Source organism: Ipomoea triloba, chromosome 3 (assembly GCF_003576645.1).
Source record: "Ipomoea triloba cultivar NCNSP0323 chromosome 3, ASM357664v1".
Lineage (NCBI taxonomy): Eukaryota > Viridiplantae > Streptophyta > Magnoliopsida > Solanales > Convolvulaceae > Ipomoea > Ipomoea triloba.
Window position 1 is genome coordinate 16,441,642 of NC_044918.1, and position 18,452 is coordinate 16,460,093.

At 37.2% G+C, this 18,452-nt stretch overlaps 3 protein-coding genes across 3 annotated transcripts; 2 read left to right on the plus strand and 1 right to left on the minus strand.

The window, feature by feature from the left end:
- Positions 1-599: 599 nt before the first annotated feature.
- Positions 600-4,522, plus strand: LOC116013774 (proteasome subunit alpha type-6-like). The gene is made up of 9 exons (XM_031253703.1): positions 600-810; positions 1,006-1,100; positions 1,374-1,455; positions 2,402-2,498; positions 2,764-2,822; positions 2,922-3,004; positions 3,609-3,704; positions 3,837-3,896; positions 4,115-4,522. The coding sequence occupies exons 1-9, from the start codon at positions 735-737 to the stop codon at positions 4,205-4,207; spliced, it is 741 nt and encodes a 246-aa protein (XP_031109563.1). The 5' UTR covers positions 600-734; the 3' UTR covers positions 4,208-4,522.
- Positions 4,523-9,190: 4,668 nt separating this feature from the next.
- On the plus strand, positions 9,191-11,753 carry LOC116011802 (cation/calcium exchanger 4-like). The gene has a single exon (XM_031251212.1). It carries the CDS (start codon positions 9,628-9,630, stop codon positions 11,545-11,547), a length of 1,920 nt encoding a protein of 639 aa, XP_031107072.1. The 5' UTR covers positions 9,191-9,627; the 3' UTR covers positions 11,548-11,753.
- A 68-nt stretch (positions 11,754-11,821) lies between these two features.
- On the minus strand, positions 11,822-14,763 carry LOC116011801 (subtilisin-like protease SBT1.8). The gene is made up of 2 exons (XM_031251211.1): positions 13,057-14,763; positions 11,822-12,672 (listed from the first exon to the last, which is right to left on the minus strand). The coding sequence occupies exons 1-2, from the start codon at positions 14,678-14,680 to the stop codon at positions 12,011-12,013; spliced, it is 2,286 nt and encodes a 761-aa protein (XP_031107071.1). The 5' UTR covers positions 14,681-14,763; the 3' UTR covers positions 11,822-12,010.
- Between the last annotated feature and the right edge of the window lie 3,689 nt (positions 14,764-18,452).

Genomic DNA, 18,452 nt, shown 5'->3' on the forward strand with positions numbered 1-18,452 from the left:
ATCAAACTTTACATTAAGATATACAACAATTTATCCTAACTCATGAACTATGCTATTTGTGTGATGTTTAACACTATAGAAACTATCATGATATATATTTTCACGAATTCTTTTATATCATCTATGATATTACTTGAAGGGAAGCAAATTGAAACAAAGCTCAACTCTTGAATCACTTGTTTGACGTTTACTTTCACATGAATGTGATAAAGTTCCACTTTCACATGGTTAGGAGACGAAGCCAGCTAGAGACGATTCGTCTTCGGCAATTCTTGTTGTTGTTGTTTTGTTTTGTTTTTTTTTTTAAATTAAATTTAGTTAATTATTTTATTTAAATATTTTTTAAAAATTATCTTTTAAACCGTTAACGGTCACGTCAATATACTTGCAAACAGATCATTTTAAATTGAATTGCATGAGTTTGTGTTAGTTCAAAATTTTAATTAGATTTTATTGAGTTCGATGACATAATTGCAGTATTTGACCACTTTCCTAAACATTTTCAGAAATTAGGGGCAAAATCCATATATTTTCTATATGATTGGTGCATAAGAAAAGTTGTCACTTGTCACCTTATTCTTTCCCGTTCCCGTGGAACATACCAGTTCGAATCGCGGACAAAGCTTCTTATTTTCGCACTCTATAATCCATTGATATGCACAGTCCAAGCTCAGTCTGAATCACAAAATCTGCTGAAGAAAATCGGAAAATTCGAGAATCTTAAAAATTGAATAATGAGCAGAGGAAGCGGAGGCGGCTATGATCGTCACATCACGATCTTCTCTCCCGAAGGTCGACTCTTCCAAGTCGGTAAGCGAGTTGCTTTTGCCATTTTCCAAGTTTCATTCAAGCTCTGAGGTCAATTGTAATGCTTTATTTTCTTTTTGCTCCATTAAAAAAAAAAACGCTTCGTTTTTTTTTTCTTCCATAAAAAAACGCTTCGTTTTTTTTTTTTTGCTTCCATTTACATTGGCGTTAAAAAGTTTTAGGGTTTATCGCGAACAGAATACGCATTTAAGGCTGTAAAGGCTGCCGGAATCACCTCCATTGGTGTTAGAGGAAAGGACTCCGTTTGTGTTGTTACTCAGAAGAAAGTTCCGGTATAGTGCCCTTTTTAAGCTCAAATTTGCTTCGGATGTTAATTGTTTTGGGTTAATGCATAATTCCTACTTTCTGAGAAAGCTGAATGTATGATCTTTCTAAATTTCTAGATCAAAAAGTCATCTCTTAAGTATTGTTAGGGAAACAGAACTGTACTATATGAATGTGGGGCTGCAGGATTTAATCTATAATTATGGTGCCTGTAATTATGAGACTAAAAAAGTTACTTGGGAAATTAAAAGTTTTAATATATATTTTTATTGTTTGAGCAGGATAAGCTACTGGATCAGACTAGTGTAACCCATTTGTTTCCCATCACCAAGTATATTGGATTATTGGCTACTGGAATGACAGGTTTGTTGCTTTATGTTCCCCGTGTAGCTCAACTGTTTTAATAGTTCGGCCATTTGGGGATTGTTGAGTATTATAAACTATAATGACCTGTGGTTGGGATGATTAGTGAGAGACTGAGAGGCCTTGTGAATAGGCAAAGCAATTTAATTTAATTAAAAGTTGAAGCCTTTCGCATATTTGTTTCCTTATGTTATTCTGTCTATCTCTTTCCAAGTTTTTGGTTAAAACTAGACAGCACTAATAATATTCAACTACTTTTACCTAATAATGCAAGTGGAGAATGTGATCTTCATTTGAGACATTTGTGAAAGCGCTTGTTTATCAGGAAATCTGAGTTCACATTTTTTAATATCTTTAGGAAAAGGTATAATCAACTTTCTGTTCATGAAAGTTGAAATCTTCTTACTGCCCTTAATTCCATATTGTACTTCAGCAATTTCCAACTCCAGCTTAAACTGGACAGAACAAAAAATTCGATTTCTTTCTGCCCTTCTTTCAATGCGGTTTTCAGTAGTTCCCAACTCTGACTTAAACTGGACAGAACAAAAAATTTCAAATACTATTGCATTATAACTTATAAGACAAGTGAAAAAATTAACAATACTGTTGCTGCTTTGAATGTCTCTAGATAAGTTGTAGTGCTGGAAGCTTATCATAACTTTATGTTTGGTAATGTAATATTTTCATGAATGTTGGGCTTGATATTCAGGCCAAGTGTCATTGGCCATTGGGTCAAGGGTTCAAGCACCAGAACTTCTTTCTCTGAAAAAATCAGAGATAATGTTCAACACATCTTTCTTTCCTATACCCTGCGTGATGCAGTTTTGTCCGACCTTCTAGTAACATTATTTTCCTTGCTTTCTGAGCCTTGCTGTTGGGGTTTGAGTTTTGTGATTATGACAAAACATTAAACTCTTTCTCATTATTTTCCTATTCCTTTTTGCAGCTGATGCCAGGACACTTGTCCAACAGGCTAGGAATGAAGCAGCTGAGTTTCGCTTTAGATATGGATATGAAATGCCAGTGGATGTGCTGTCTAGATGGTATTCTGTTGCTTCACATAGTTCTTCCTTTTCTGTGTTTTATCTAGCCACTTTATTAAAATTGCTAGGCCCAATGTGTAATTCATCATGCATAAAGAGAGTCATTCAAAATTTAGATGCTCTAATTGGTAAAAATAAATTATATTTAGAAATTCCTGGCATCAAGACTTTGATGATTGAGTAGAGCTTTGAACTTAAGAATGCACTCAAGCATCTGGTGTAATACTATTGTAGTGATCCACTAAATATATCACATTGTGCACAGGATTGCAGACAAATCTCAGGTCTATACCCAGCATGCGTATATGAGACCTCTTGGAATAGGTTTGCCACTGATCATTCTCCACTTTTTAATTAACCTTTGTGCTGCTTCATTTTATGACACCTATTCTGATTATTATTGTTATTGTTTACAATTTAAAGTTGCAATGGTGTTGGGCATTGATGACGAGAAAGGGCCTGAGCTCTTCAAGTGTGATCCTGCTGGTCACTTTTTTGGTCACAAGGTACTTGAGAAAACTTTATATTCTTCACATTCAAAACTAGTGGAAGTTATTCCCATTTTATCTGCCAGCAATTAGTTGTTGACCCCCAATTCCTCATGACCCCACCCCTCGCATGGGGTTGAGCTTTGGCTTGGGTAACATCTAAAGTATGATCAAGTAGCATAACTGAAGAAGATCAAATCAAACTTATGGTTTTAGAATTGGATATTATCTGGGCATAGTTACTGCACCTCTTTTTTTTTTTTTTTTTCCTTCCAAATCCGTTAAGCCATAAAATTAAGATTTTTTTTAAAAAAAAAAAAGAAGAAAAAGCAGCCACTAGTTTTCTGAATAATGTGTGCTTTAGGATGCAATTTGCTCCGAGTATAACAGTAGGATACCCTAGTTCAGTTGATTTCCTTGAGAGCCCCCGTGTTCCTTGCTTGCTTAGAACTACTAGCCTGACTTGATGTTTAGAGGTCATCTAATCTTCAAATTTCCATCATATTTGGGATGCGTACTTAAAATTTCCATATGCAATCTTGAGATAGAATGCAGATTAGAGTTAAAATAAAACTTGTGCCTTTCCTTCTGATAGCTAAACTGATAAGATGACTTGTGTCAGGCAACCAGTGCTGGATCAAAAGAACAAGAAGCAATCAACTTTCTTGAGAAGAAAATGAAAAATGACCCAGCTTTCTCCTATGATGAAACTGTACAGGTAAAAGGGCAAGCAAGATGGAATATATTTTTAAATACACTTATTTTCCTCTGTCATTGCCTCATTGGAGTTGAAATGGTGAACCAACGTGATTGGAATTTATTAACCTGCTTTATTTTTCTTGTTTTGTAGACTGCAATTTCTGCACTTCAATCTGTTCTACAGGAGGATTTCAAGGCCAGTGAGATCGAGGTATGTCCTTTCTCCTCCCCTTCTGTGAATAAAGACCAACTTTCATGTAGCTTTTTATTCTCTAACCTTGCTATTAACGTAATGAAGTGAAGGTTCATGCAAATATTTGCTCTCAGTAACAATGTTGCAAGCTGGGTTGACTAATTTTTTCAGTTAATTTTTCTGGACACACACATGTTATGACTGCTAGCACATGAAACTTTTTTGACATTGCTCAGGTCGGTGTTGTGAGCCAAGAAGATCCAGTCTTTAGAGTGCTGTCAACTGAGGAGATCGACGGGCACTTGACAGCTATCAGTGAGCGTGACTAAATTAGCAATGGAGTAACCATCTATTTAGTCAAAAATCCAGCCCGGTACTGAAAATTTTGTTAATTTTTATACGCTTAGAATGCTGGGCTAAAAAAATTGTTCTGATGCAACGTTCTCTGAAATAGCTCGATTTCATTATACCCGTAACCTGTTGCCTGCAAGTTTTCCCTAATTTGATGGGTATTGTGCCGTTTGAAGTTCTAGAATACTGATTTACCACCAACTTTGAACACTCTTCACACTTCATTTTAATGTTATACTGGAAACATTTTTCTTTGAAAATGAAAATATTATGAATGTGAAATTATACGATTTTTTAAGGTGTAACTATTGTGAGGAGATATTTATAAAACATAGTGTAAATAATTACGAAAAGTCTATGGTTCCTAGTAGCATGGTGTTCCTTGCATTAGGTATAACCTGAAAAGTTTGAGTAAGTCCTGTGTAAGGTTGTTTCGTGTGAAATATGTAATACTTTTTAAGTAAAACGTAATATTTTTTTATAGGATTTGTATTGGACTATTAGGTGTAATTGGCACTTTAGAATTTTCATGATTAATTAATATATTACGAATAAATTAAAAATGAAAATAATTTTTAAGTGTGAAAAAAAAAGCATAAAATGTAAAAAAAAATTATTATTATTTAAGTGACGTTAACAATTTAAGAGGGAATAAAAAGAGGACAAAATTAGAAATGATTTATTAGTATACGTATGCAATAGAGAAAAAACAATGCACAAGTTATTATCGCATTTAGTTACACCAACACATTTTTTTCTCCATTAGATTCTCACTATTGTTAATTAGATTACTATATATATTATATACATGACTTTAAGATAAGATAAGATACAATGTCCGATCCTTATAATTGATATTCTCTTAAGTAGGATTTCAATGGAACCATAGTTGTCAATGTGTAACTATGCATGACAAGCTTTACCGACCATTAAATGCCTAGCCAAATCGTACCTCTATAAATGTTGATAAAAAACAAAAACGTCAAGAACATGATTGAAAATGAAGCGTACATAAACATCCATAGGATAATCAATGACTGATCTGCTGTCACTTGTCCAAATACTTTTGTATGGTCGGATGAAGCATAGATTCTTCTCTTCACCTATTTTGAACGGTCCAAACTGATTGGTGCGACAATTATCAAATGGAATATGAACGTGAGAATGGAACAGTGAATGCTTTAATTATTTTTGTTGAGTAGTAGGAAATAGGGTAGGAATGGTGTGAATGGTGAATGGTGAGTGTGGAACGCAAGCAGACTAGTATGGGACCAAATTCAATGTAACGCCAAAATAGTCTAAACAAATTTATTATGACAGAGACTACAATGAAATTTGTATATTTTTCTAAAGAATTATCAAATCTATTATAAAGTAGTATTTGTTCAGCTTAAAGAGTCAATACCATATTATCTAAAGAGTCAATACCATATTATCTAAAGAGTCAATACTCCACCACCGAGGTTCAATTATATGACCTTTTCTCGAGGAGAATCACAGAGGTGTCCATGAAAGAGTCCCATCTCTGTCTGTCTCTCCGAGTTTCTACTACTAAGTAGCACTTCTGCTATCCAATCATAGAATCGATTCCGATCAAGCTGAAAAACGCCTAAAGTGTTTGATTAGGAAATTTGTATATATTACCTAAAAAATCAAAGAAAATAATTGTGCAATAAAATGGTTTTATACATTCATGCATGTATACATATGTGACTATGTGAGTGTTTTGGTATATGTGGGAACCGTAAATTTTGGATGCTTCTAGCACATAATATATATATAAATTATACAGAGTATATATATATAAATTATAAATGTGTAGTTTAATTATATATATAAGGCTATGTTTGCCTTCTCTAGCTGCAATTTTAGAGAATACAGTGATATTTGCCTTCAATTGCAAGATTTATTCTTTTAGTGATGTTTAACTGAAACTCAATTGAATTAGTTATATCTCACGAGAATGTCAATACGTGTTTTAATAAAGTAAAAAAAAAAACAAAATTGTAATGTAAATATTGTAAAATATCTTAATAATTATGGACTGTGTTTTAGTCTAAATTTTTCATGTGGCCGACAAGTCTGTTATCTTCTTGAAAATTGGAAAAAAATGTTTGGAATTTTGGTGACCCATTCGATATATCTATGAGCAGTGGCTCACACTGACACTTCATCTCTCCCTTTAATCATTTTGGAGTTTGGACCACGTAGGGATTATATCAAATTATTTTCAGAAAAAAAATAAAAAAATTTAATAGTATTTTTCGTCTATTTTTATAAACCAACCACCCCAAGTTGAATGTCAATGTCATGCATTTTTCATGTGGAAAATATAATGATATCAAGATTCATGATAATTCATACTTTCTAATGATTATATATTATAAAAATATCTAGAATATCACACGAATAGCACTTTACATTAATGGAGGAGAGGGTAAGCATTATTCAAATTTAATTATTTTTCTCTCATAAATAATCAATTTAAATGTCATGTAATAATAATATAAATAAGAGATGAAATTAAATTAAGTGAAACTAACAGTTCAAATTCTTATGTTATAGAAAAAAATAAAGAAGCCAATTCAATCTTTAAATTATTAGTATAACTACTTTTAGTCCTGGACAGGGCCCTAATTTTTGGAGGTTCAATTTTTAAAAAAAATTTTTATATATAATTTAATATTTTTATAATTGATAATTTTTTTAGAATCCATATATTGGTATTAATTGTAAGTGGAAATAAAACTTTAGGAGTGATTGACATCAAAATTTGGGTAAATAAATTTATACTTAAATATTCACAAAAAATGTCACTTTTAAATTAAATTTTGAAATGTATTTTTTTCATTGTTGAATTTTTATGCATTATGTTTAGACAAATTTTTTTTAAAGAAGTCTATATGAATTTTTACTTTTATCGTTATATTTCATATGTATTTTTGGATTATATTTCTTACTTTTAAAAATAGATATTTCTTTGTATCATTATAGTGAAATCTAAATGTTAAAACAAATCTCTCTTCCCCTATGTTCTTGTCTCTCTATTGTTATCTTTGTATTTCTCGTTTTACTCTATTATATTTAAATTGAAATTTTACTCTACTATATTTAGATTGCATATCAAAATAAAAATAATGAAGGTCCAAATTGAACTAATATTAGACAAGGTCTCTATTTTTAATCTAACGACCCTGACCAGTATCAAATTTTTTTTTATTATATTACCAAGTAGGTTGTAACTCAATGACACTCTCAATGAGACTCTCAATGAGGAGCCGTAGATTTAAACTCCAGTCTACATTCTTTCTAATAGAGTTATGTACTAAAAAAAAAAAACTATTTTCTTATTTATTTGATGTAATGGTGGGGTGATTGAATCAGCATTCATCATGCAATGCACAAACAATACGTGGCTTATGAATCTATGGATTCAAACCAAATGAAGGTCATGCCAGAATATTCACGACAGTTTTGTTCCAAACCGCCAATGCTTAACCGCCAAACGGTTGCTAGTAGTTATTTTGGTTCTGGGTTTCATTTTTGCTTTCTGACCTGAAACTTCACAGTTCTGATTGCACCGCCAAACTGAAACAACAGTTCTAACTGTATTTCAGTTGATTTATTTTGTTATTTCATTCTTCTAAAATTAGCAATGATATATAATAGAGGCGGTGGGTGCTACGTTTAAATATCAGATTAGTTTTTATATTGTCACAAAATGTTTAATTTTAGTATTTGTATTATTAGATTTTGCACCTAGTGGTACGTGGAGTCTGTAGATGATAATTTAGTTTAGACTCTTCCATATTAAGGTTTTCAGTTAATTTTGTATTTATTTTTAAAATGAATTTGTAAGGACGAAATTTAGGTTCAGATCAATGTGACAGTCTCATAGAAAAAGTTTATTTTTCATTTTTTATATTTGAATTCTGAGTTATTAATTGTGTCACATTTGTTCACAAATATGCTTTTGTTACAATATTTGGTCATGCATGTTGCTAATTCCCTCCTGATTACTTGCTTGAAAATATAAATTTTGTTCTATTCAAAGTTGCTATAAAAGGGCAAATTTTAGTATTTAGAGTAGCCTAACCAAGTTGCACATACATGTTGTTGATGTCCAAGTAACTATAAGAGCAAGCTCAATAGTATTTTTTTTTTTTTGAGGTTTTTGCTAGTATTCTACTATAACACGCGCCTACTGGGTGCGCATGTTGTAGTAGGACGTGCAAAAAATGACTTTGCTTTTTTTATTTTCTCTCTCCACACTAACCATACTAAAATCAAAATTTACAGGAAGAAAAATCAAGTAAAGATTATCATCTCCATTTGCCAAAAATCATCTACTTAGTTTTTTTCCTTTTGCAAAAATAAGTAAAAACCCTAATGGAAGTGACCTAATATTATAAGTTTGATTCTCAACAAAAGTGACTTATTGACTTTCTTAGTTTGAGCCGATCAATTATGTGTAACTTAAACTAGTTTACATCCTTATGTCATTTGACGACTAGAGACACAAAATAATACTTGCACAATAAACACATTAGGGTACTAGTTGTGATTTTTTTTTTGTTATAAAATTAATATTTGTATTGTGTATTAGATGGCGGAATTAAATATTAGATTGAAAAACTAGTTATGAACAGATACTGTATTATAACAGAATCAATAATACTTTTAAAAAAAAATCTTTTATTACGCCGTATTAATAAAGTCGTTTTCTCATGACCCTTAACGTTCTACGATCAAAAGTATAAAAGCAGTACCGTATCAGAACCCGTATATATACATAATCAGCATTTATATTGTCGTGATCTTCAATCATCAATCTACAAACTTCCACGTGTCCCACACTGATTCGCCTGCTTACTTACATAGTCAATGTCGTATCTACCCCTCCATCGTCGGTTGTCTGTCTGTTCGATAAACGTCGCTACCATTTACTTTCATGCGCTCCGCGCGTCTCTTCATCTCCCAAATTTTCTTCTCCTAATTTTGGTATCTAACTTCATCTTCATTACTGCCAAGAACAAAAAGTCAAAAATCCCAAGAAAAAAAAATATCGCCTTTTTTCTTTTTTTTTTTTGTCTAAGAAACCACCACGAAGCTTCTTCAATCCCTCTCTCTGTCTTGAAGGTATAATCATCACCCATAAACTGATAAACCTACCCTTTTATTTTGTTTTTTGTTTTGGGCTATTTTGCAATATATTGTATACTTTTTATTTTTTTTGGGGGCGATTTTATCATGCCCATTTCTTGATTTCTGTATCTCTGAAGATTTAGAACAGGTTTTCACTTTTGACCCTGAAAAATTTTGTTTTGGGTCTTTCTGGTGGGAATCTGAGAGTTTGAATAATCAAGAGAGAGAGAAGGAGAGAGAGAGAGAGAGGAATATGGATATTTTGAATGGGTTTTTATTCAAGGAGAGATGGAAATTTCGTGGAATTTTCAATGGGCTTATTGGGTTGGTATTTATTATCTTAATTCTTCACCAAGCTTCATTTTCAAGGCAATCTTTTTCTATTCGTCCTGCTATTAAGATCTTCCAAAGTGGTTTCAACAAGAATGGTGTTATTAGGAGGAGAATTGTGGAGAAACTTGATAATTCATCAAGAATTGATCTTTTCAGTGATGGGGGAATGGGGGGTAGTTTGGGTACTAGTAAAACTCCTGATTGCACTGGGATTTATGAGCATCAGGGTTATGATTCCAAATGTGAGTACTTGAGGAGTAACCCTGGGTGTGATTCTGGGGGGTATTTCAATTATATTAAGTTCTTTTACTGCAATTGCAACAACTATAGTGCTTTGGGGTATGTGGTATTAGCAGTGTGGTTAGTTGCTTTGTTCTACTTGTTGGGCAATACTGCTGCAGATTACTTCTGTTGTTGTCTCGAGAAGCTCTCGAATTCGTTGAGGTTGCCCCCGACTGTGGCGGGGGTAACTCTGCTCCCGTTGGGGAATGGGGCGCCCGATGTGTTTGCGAGCATTGCTGCTTTCGTTGGGAATGATTCGGGGGGTATGGGGTTGAATAGTGTGCTTGGGGGGGCTGTGTTTGTGACTTGTGTGGTGGTTGGGACTGTGGCTTTGTGTGTTACTGAGCAGGGTGTTGAGATTGACAAGAAATGCTTCTTGAGGGATGCTTGTTTCTTCATTTTCGCGATTTTGTCTCTGCTTATGATTTTGGTTCTTGGGGAGGTTAGTGTTGGGGTTGCGATTGGTTTTTTCTGCATATATGTTGTGTATGCCATTTGTGTTGCTGCGAACGAGATTTTAAGGAAGCTTTTCAAGGGATCAAAAGCGGATTGCGTGACTCCATTGCTGCCAGTGACTAATGAAGAAGGGAAGATTGAGAAGTTGGATTCTAAAGATGTTGCACCTGAGCTTGAGAAGTTGCCACATTGGCTTTGGACTTCGAATGTTGCAATCTACTCGAACGAGACTGTGAAGGTGGCTCCCGGGGAGAGCACCGAGTTTTTGTGGGGTTGGACTGATGAACATCCTGCTGATGATAAGTGGTCAGTGGTTTCCTGTTCTAAGGTAGTGTCATTGCTAGAATTGCCCTTGATGCTGCCCCGAAGGTTAACGATTCCCATCGTTGATGAGCAGAGATGGTCTAAGTTTTTTGCTGTGGGCAGTGCTTCCTTGGCGCCATTGCTTCTGTCGTTCCTTTGGAACACTCAAGAAGACGAGGGCTCAATCGCTGCCGAGATTGTGTACATCATTGGGGCTGGCTCGGGTGGCGTCTTAGGAGGCCTCGCGTTCATCTATACCAAACCTGATCACCCACCCGAGAAGTGGTTGTTCCCATGGATATTCGGGGGGTTCTTCATGAGCATCATTTGGTTCTACATCGTGGCAAATGAACTAGTCGCCCTCCTCGTGGCATTCGGGGTCATATTTGGCATCAACCCCTCGCTCCTTGCCTTAACCGTCTTGGCCTGGGGCAACTCCATGGGAGACCTAATCTCCAACGTCGCCATTGCCATGAACAACAGAGATGGCGTGCAGATCGCCATGTCGGGCTCCTACGCAGGGCCAATGTTCAACACGCTCGTTGGCCTCGGCATCTCCATGATGCTGGGAGCATGGTCAAAACAACCCGAACCCTATACGATTCCACAAGACAACAACTTGTATTACACGTTGGGATTTCTAATGCTGGCACTTCTTTATACCCTCATTGTGCTACCAAGAAATGGGATGCGCCCAAACAGGTTGTTAGGTTTGGGACTTATGACCATTTACTTGGTGTTTCTTTCTGTTAGGGCTACCATAGCAGTGGGTGATGGATCACTCCTATTTCGGCCTTGAATTTTTGGATCCATCCATAGATTATGATACAATGTAAGATGAAAAACTAAATGTAGTATACCCACGATGCATATGATAAATATGTGTATGTATATCACTGTTTGTTTTTCTGTAACATAGAGAGTAGTTCTTGTGTACATTCTAAACTTGGCCAAACCACTTTGGGTTCATGAAATTAAGTTTTATTGGAACTTATTGAATTATAATTTTGCCTCTCTTCATTATTTCTTAACATTCTTCACTTTGCTTATTGAGAGAAAAAAATTACTCCGTATGTTATTAACAAGCAAATAGAATCAATTTGATCTTCTGATCATCGGAAAATGAAGATACAGAATTAAAACGATTCTAATAATACATTAGCTTTAATTTCTAGCAGAATGTAAATAATCCCAATAAAATTCATCCCTCTTTTACCCTTTCTGATTACCGGAATTCTCAACAGTGATCGGACGGCTAAAAGTTAAAAGAGCTCCGGCCAGGAGAAAGCGACCGGGCTCCTAACTTGGTTCTGGGCACTGTTCCAAGAAATGGAACCAAACGCGTCCTTACCCGTCACGCCCTTCTTCGACACAAACGTAACTGTGTACCTCAACCTGTCTCCGACATTCTTAAAGAAAAGCTTCGCCGGCTTCACGGTTACCGTCACCGACGACGGCGCTTCAACGGCGACTTCGTAGGAGGTTTTCGGAGCTCCGACGTTGGTCAGTATCCGGGTGTACCGAACAACTCTTGATTTTCCGAAGAGTACTGAGAACGAAGGGTAGTTGAGCTGGCCGGGGTCGGCGAATTTCTTGTCGCAGGTGATGTTGGGGCGCTTGACGACGGCCTGAATGTGCTCGGCGGCGTAGTCTAGGGAACAGAGGAATCTGATGTATTGGGAAAGGCGGATGTCGTAGACGAGGCCCGGAGAGAGGGCCTTGTGCGGGTCGACATGGCCCGACCCGTACGCCCACGGGGTTGAAACCGCATAATCTTCTGCCTGCCGGAGAGGAGAGTTGGTATTGTCTCGGGCGTAGGCCGTCGTCATGAGCGCTGATTTGATCGCCGCCGGGCTCCACTCGGGATGTGCCGCTTTTAGTAACGCCGCTACCCCACTAATATGTGGGCAAGACATTGATGTACCTACAATAATTTCATCAATTTATATATTAATAGCTCACATTAAAAAAAAAAAAAAAAGTAACTTAGCAATTTATACCGTGGACCAGGATTTATAGTGCACTGCGAACCATGGTGCAATATACATAATTTATCTTCATAAAATACAAAATTCATGTTCATATTGCACATACAAAATTCATGTTCATATATAATTGAGGACATATAAACACTTAACATAATACATAGAATTCATGTTCATAATGCACAAAATTTACGTTCATTATATTTTGTTTAGGTATATGTATATGTGTATTATGAACATGAATTTTGTGTATTGAACCAGAATCTCCAGTACGCTATGGATCCTGGTCCACGATATAACGCTGAATGGGCTTAGATGCTTACCAGACATAATATTGAAAGGAGTCTTCCTAGTATCCTCTTCAAGCCCAGTAGGCCCAACTGCGAGAGACCACGATGCCAAGATATTTACACCGGGCCCAATTATATCGGGCTTCAGTATCTGAGGAGTAACCATATTGGGCCCTCTGGAGCTGAACGACGCCACCACCGGTGAAGGTTTCACGTTCAACACCGTCCCTCCAAAGCTGAGCACCGCCGTGGGATTCCTCGCCGTCTTAATGTATTGTCTTATCAAATCCCCCATTTTCCGCCCGACGGCCACCGCTGGCAGCAAGTGGCTGTCCGCCACCAGCTCCTCGCCGCTCTCCTCCGTGTTCGCCAGTATCATCCCCACTCCGCCGGCTCGCCGGACCACCAGCCCCTTCTCAACCCTAGGATTTGTGCCTCTATCGCACACAACCACTTTTCCTTTCACCAATTTCGGATCAATCGAACCGGGTAAGCACAAATTGCCTGAACCGTTATTTCCGGCGTTGTAAACCAGACCGGTTTGCATTTTCCCCATTCCTTTTCCGCTGTACAGTGAAACTCCGGTGAATTTTCTCCCGTCGCCGATTATGGCGTAGGCGGGGAAATCTCTGTCTATTGTACCGGCGCCGACTGTCATGATCCACGGCGCGGTATTCGCAAGCGAAGATTTCGCCGGTCCGCTGTTTCCGGCTGAGCATGAGACGAAGATTCCCTTTTGCGTCGCCGAAAACGCCCCGATCGCGATCGTATCGCGGTAGTACGGCGCGGAGCCGCCGCCTAACGACAACGAAAGCACGTCGACGCCGTCGAGGATAGCTTGATCCATGGCGGCGAGAATATCAGATCCGAAACAGCCGGCCTTCCAGCACACCTTGTAAGCGGCGACACGCGCGTGAGTAGCCATCCCACGCGCCACCCCACGCGCGTAACCAAAGAGGCTAGCGTTCGCCACCGGAGCACCCGCGGCGGTGCTGGCGGTGTGCGTGCCGTGGCCGTCCTGGTCACGTGCCGATTCCGGTTCCTTAAACCGGACCATACCGGAAGCCATGTGATATCCTTTAGCGTAGAATCGAGCACCGATAAGCTTCTTATTACAATGCACTTTCGGATCAAAATCCGGACCCGACTCACACTCCCCCTTCCACCTCGCCGGAATCTCCGGCATTCCGGCGTCGTCAAAGCTCTTCGACTCCGGCCAAATTCCGGTATCCAAAACGCCGATCACAACGTCCTGAGTAGCCTGATTAAGCTCCTGAGGCCCATGCCCAGCCCAAAGCCCTAGATCAACATCCAACCCTAGAAACTCCGGCGTTCTAGTCGTATGCAAACTATACACCGTATCCTCATAAACTCCAACAACATCATCGGACTTCCGGAGCAGCTCCGCCTCTTGCGGCTCCAGCACGGCGGCGAAGCCATGATAGGCGGTGTCATAGGTGTACAGAAGCGAATCAGACGAAGAAGAAGAAGAAAGAGATTGAAGATTGGCGGCGTACCACTCTTGGTGAGTTAAAAACGAAGAAGGTTTCGCGTGATGCTTCATGTGTACGATGTATGTTTGCTTGGAAGCAAGACATTGTTGAAGGAAAAGAAGGGAAACGGCAATGGCGGAGAAGAATGATAGAAGAGAAGCCATTGCAGATGAAATTAGAGCTCCTGAAGAGCGTATAAACGTTTGATTTATAACAATAGTAGCAGAGGAAAGTGGGTCGGGTACATGAGGAAAAAACGGGTCTTTTACTGTCAGAGAGGATAGAAGGAGATAAAGACCGGTGTCGGGGCGGGGACAAAGCATGACTACTTACTGTGGACAAACTTATATTTACGATGATGTCCAAAATAAAAAATTTAAAGATGGCAGTAAATTAATATTTTTTTTTAATTTTCAGTCACTATTTAAAAAGTATATATGAAATAAACTTCACTCTTTAATATATAACAGACTCGATCTAGGTAATATTGTATAAGAATCATGTCGGGTTCGGCCTAGACGGCCGAAATTGAGCACGGGACTCTGGGTCCGCCCGAATTCTTCTTGCTATGCTCATTCGAGTTCATTTGTTCCGGGTAATATATATATCAAATATTTATTTACCACGTTAATAACTACACAATATATTACTAGATCAATAGTTTAACAGTTGAATTTCTTGGATATTTATTTTAGCATGTGACAGTAATTTGTTTAAAATTTTGAAATTTATTAAATATGTATTACTAAGTATTTTTATTTATTTATTTTGGATAGAAACAATGAGGTTTTCTCGGGTATCTTCGTCTGTCTTATAGTTTAGGTCCACCTAATTAATTTTCATTCGCTCAGAAAGACACGAGAGTTAACATTGTCCTCACAAAAAACTCATTTTTCACTTGAACTATCTAGTATTTTGTATTTTTATAGATTAATGTTTTTAAATGGAATTTCTCGAATATTTATCCAAATTTTAAGCGAAAAGATAATTTTCGAGAAAATAAATCAATTGATTATTTCTGTTGGGATTAAAGTTTATAAAAATGAAATGGCACAGTAGACGAGGAATAGGTGAGTGAGTATCGATGCGTGTGAGTGGCACTATTCCTACTATTTTGTCTTCATATTCGCCGGAAAAGTCAATACATTTATGAAAGTGCAACGGCTATTTTTTGGCTGCCCCTCACAATCTTTCTTTTGACCGGAAATTATTGCCGAAAGACCACCACGTCAGCGTCTTAGTTTTCTTAGTGAGACGGTAAACCTTAAGCAATCATTTATTTTTGAAAAAAAAAAAAAAACAAACAAACAAGTCTATCTTACTATTCGAGAATTAACAATTAAGCTATCGAATTCAAATAAACTCCAAATAAGTCATTGAACTTAGAAAAATAAAACAATCAAGCCACTAAATCGAAAAAAAAAAATAACAATTAATATTTTTAACATGTCATTTGCATATTATAGCCACTGGCGACGAATCTTCAGGCGAGTCGTCGCCGGTCGCCATCTCCGACGGTAAGGTCGCCTTTTTCTGGCGTGACAAGCGGCTATACCTAAGGGGTACGATGAACCTTTCCTTGCCCCCACACGCATCCAGTCACCCCGGGTGGCAGCGCGACAAGCTGTCACCCAAGGCGACCGGCCCTGGGCGATGATTGGGCCCACTCATGCCCCCACGGCGTGGCGACGGTGGCCAGTGCCCTAGGTGGTGAGTGCCACCCAAGGCGACTGCCCACCTCACTGGGCACCTCGAGGCCTGGCCGCGCCCGCGCCCACCAATGCCCCTGCGGCGTGACAACGATGGTTGACGCCTCGCCTTCTCCTCCGGCTCTCCTTTGCACCGTCTCACTTCCTAGCTTGCACCCCTCATTCTTTGGGCCTGTCTTGCACCACCCTAACTCTTGTATTGTCCCCTTCCTTCCTTAGGCTTGGCCCCAACCAAAAATAAAGTTGGGTCCAACTCCAATAACCCTATCGGCTACCTAATTGGGGTAGCGGTTCATAATAAGTTATTATTATTTTAAAATTTCCATGTTTTACAAAATAGAACTTATACCTTATTTATAGCTTAAAATAAGTTATAAACTCTTAAATAAATTCTACCATCCAAGAACCTAGTGGTTCAGCGGCACCAAGTTTCTCTTTCATACGGGAAGTTGTGGGTTTGAGTATTAATGGATGTGATATTGACTGTTTGTGCTTTTGTAATTAGTCATTATCATTAGCCTTACGCGCATTGGTATAGTCGTTTTTTGTCTGTACTGCTCGGTAAACGGTGTATTTTACTATGAAATTATATATCCTATTAGACATGTCTAAATCCTAACTAGCTAGTCTAATGTACAATGACATTGATTAGGCAACCTAATTATAGTTGTTTATCATCATATTATGTTCAAAGGCTAAGTTGATCAATGCAATCTAATCTTTGAATTCTTTATTTACCGAGGTGACCATTTGACCTTTTTTTCTTTCTTTCTTTTCCGCGTAATCCTATTGCATTACAAGCATTATAAAACATCTTTTGTAATTTGCATATATACTCACTACTACAAAAAAAAACACTTTTAAAAGTTAGTTATTTTGCGACGCAGTTCTTGCTAATGTAATAAATAAATGATACGACGTCATGTCTTTTTTTTTTTTTTTTAAAGAGATACGATGTTTTAACGTTGTATTTCTTAAGAAAAAAATTAGAGATACGATCTCAACTTTTTAATTTAAATAAATTTAAGATTTTTGATATAGAGTACTAATATTGGACATCTGTTTTTATCCATGATGCATAGAAAATAGTAGTATATAAATATATGAGCTAATGTTGAACTAGGTTTGCTAGTTAAGTTCATTACTCGAGCTACTCAATCAAGCTCGATCTCAATTTGACAATAAAGAAATCAAACTCGAACATTCATGTAATCAAACCCAAGTAACTCGTGAATATTTGACTACGCTCTTAATTGATATATACTGAAGTGTTTAAAATATAGTCCAATTAGTTTGTAGTCGCACCGCGACGGGAGATACATACTGTGAGAAATTATTAAAGCGGTGGATCGGAGTGTGAAAAGGAGGTGGCGTTGGATGGCGGCGGTTGGTTGATTACGGTGGCTGTGCACATGATCTGAGCCACCATTCCAGGACTCACTACAGCCTGGCCCACTGCACTATATCCCAAGAATGTGGCGCAATTGCCGGCCTTCAATGTAACCATATAATATGGCTAGTCTTGTTCCAACATGCCACACCACCCCATGCTTAGCTTAGCTTTTTTTCTTTTCTTATAGATTAGCCTAATCATGATGATAAAACATGATACTTTGGAAACCTAAAAATTATTTCTGAAAATTATTTTTTGGGTTTTCAATGTTTGGATGTGCTTGAAAAATTCAGTCAATCGAAAATATTTTTCGTTGATTGAAAAAAATCTGACTACTTTAGCTGAAGTCATTTGTGTATCACTATAGACAACACTCACAACTAGGGACCGGTAGTGTTAACGAGCCAAGCCGAGCTCTAGCTTAAGGTGACTCGAGCTCAAACTCGTTAAGGAAGACCCTGCTTGAGCTCGAGCACGAGAACTGATGCTCGAGCTTGAGCTTGATAATTTTTGTACATCTCATTTGTTCGAGTTCAAGCTTAAATTCTCTATATCCTCTATATTCAAAATCTCGCCATACTTTTTATTATTTTTAAATTATTTTTATTTTCTCTTCAACATCACGTAGTCAGATTGCACCCAACAGTACCCTAATTTACAAAATCCGAGTTAATTATTGCCATTCAAGTCATATGTTATTATTTATTCTTTAATATTTCAAACGAATAAAATCTCATAAAGTCATAATGTGATGTTCTTTGTCAAACTATCTAGAATATAACCTACTTATCTAACGTCTAATATTGCTCTCTGGGTCTTCATAATACTCCAAGG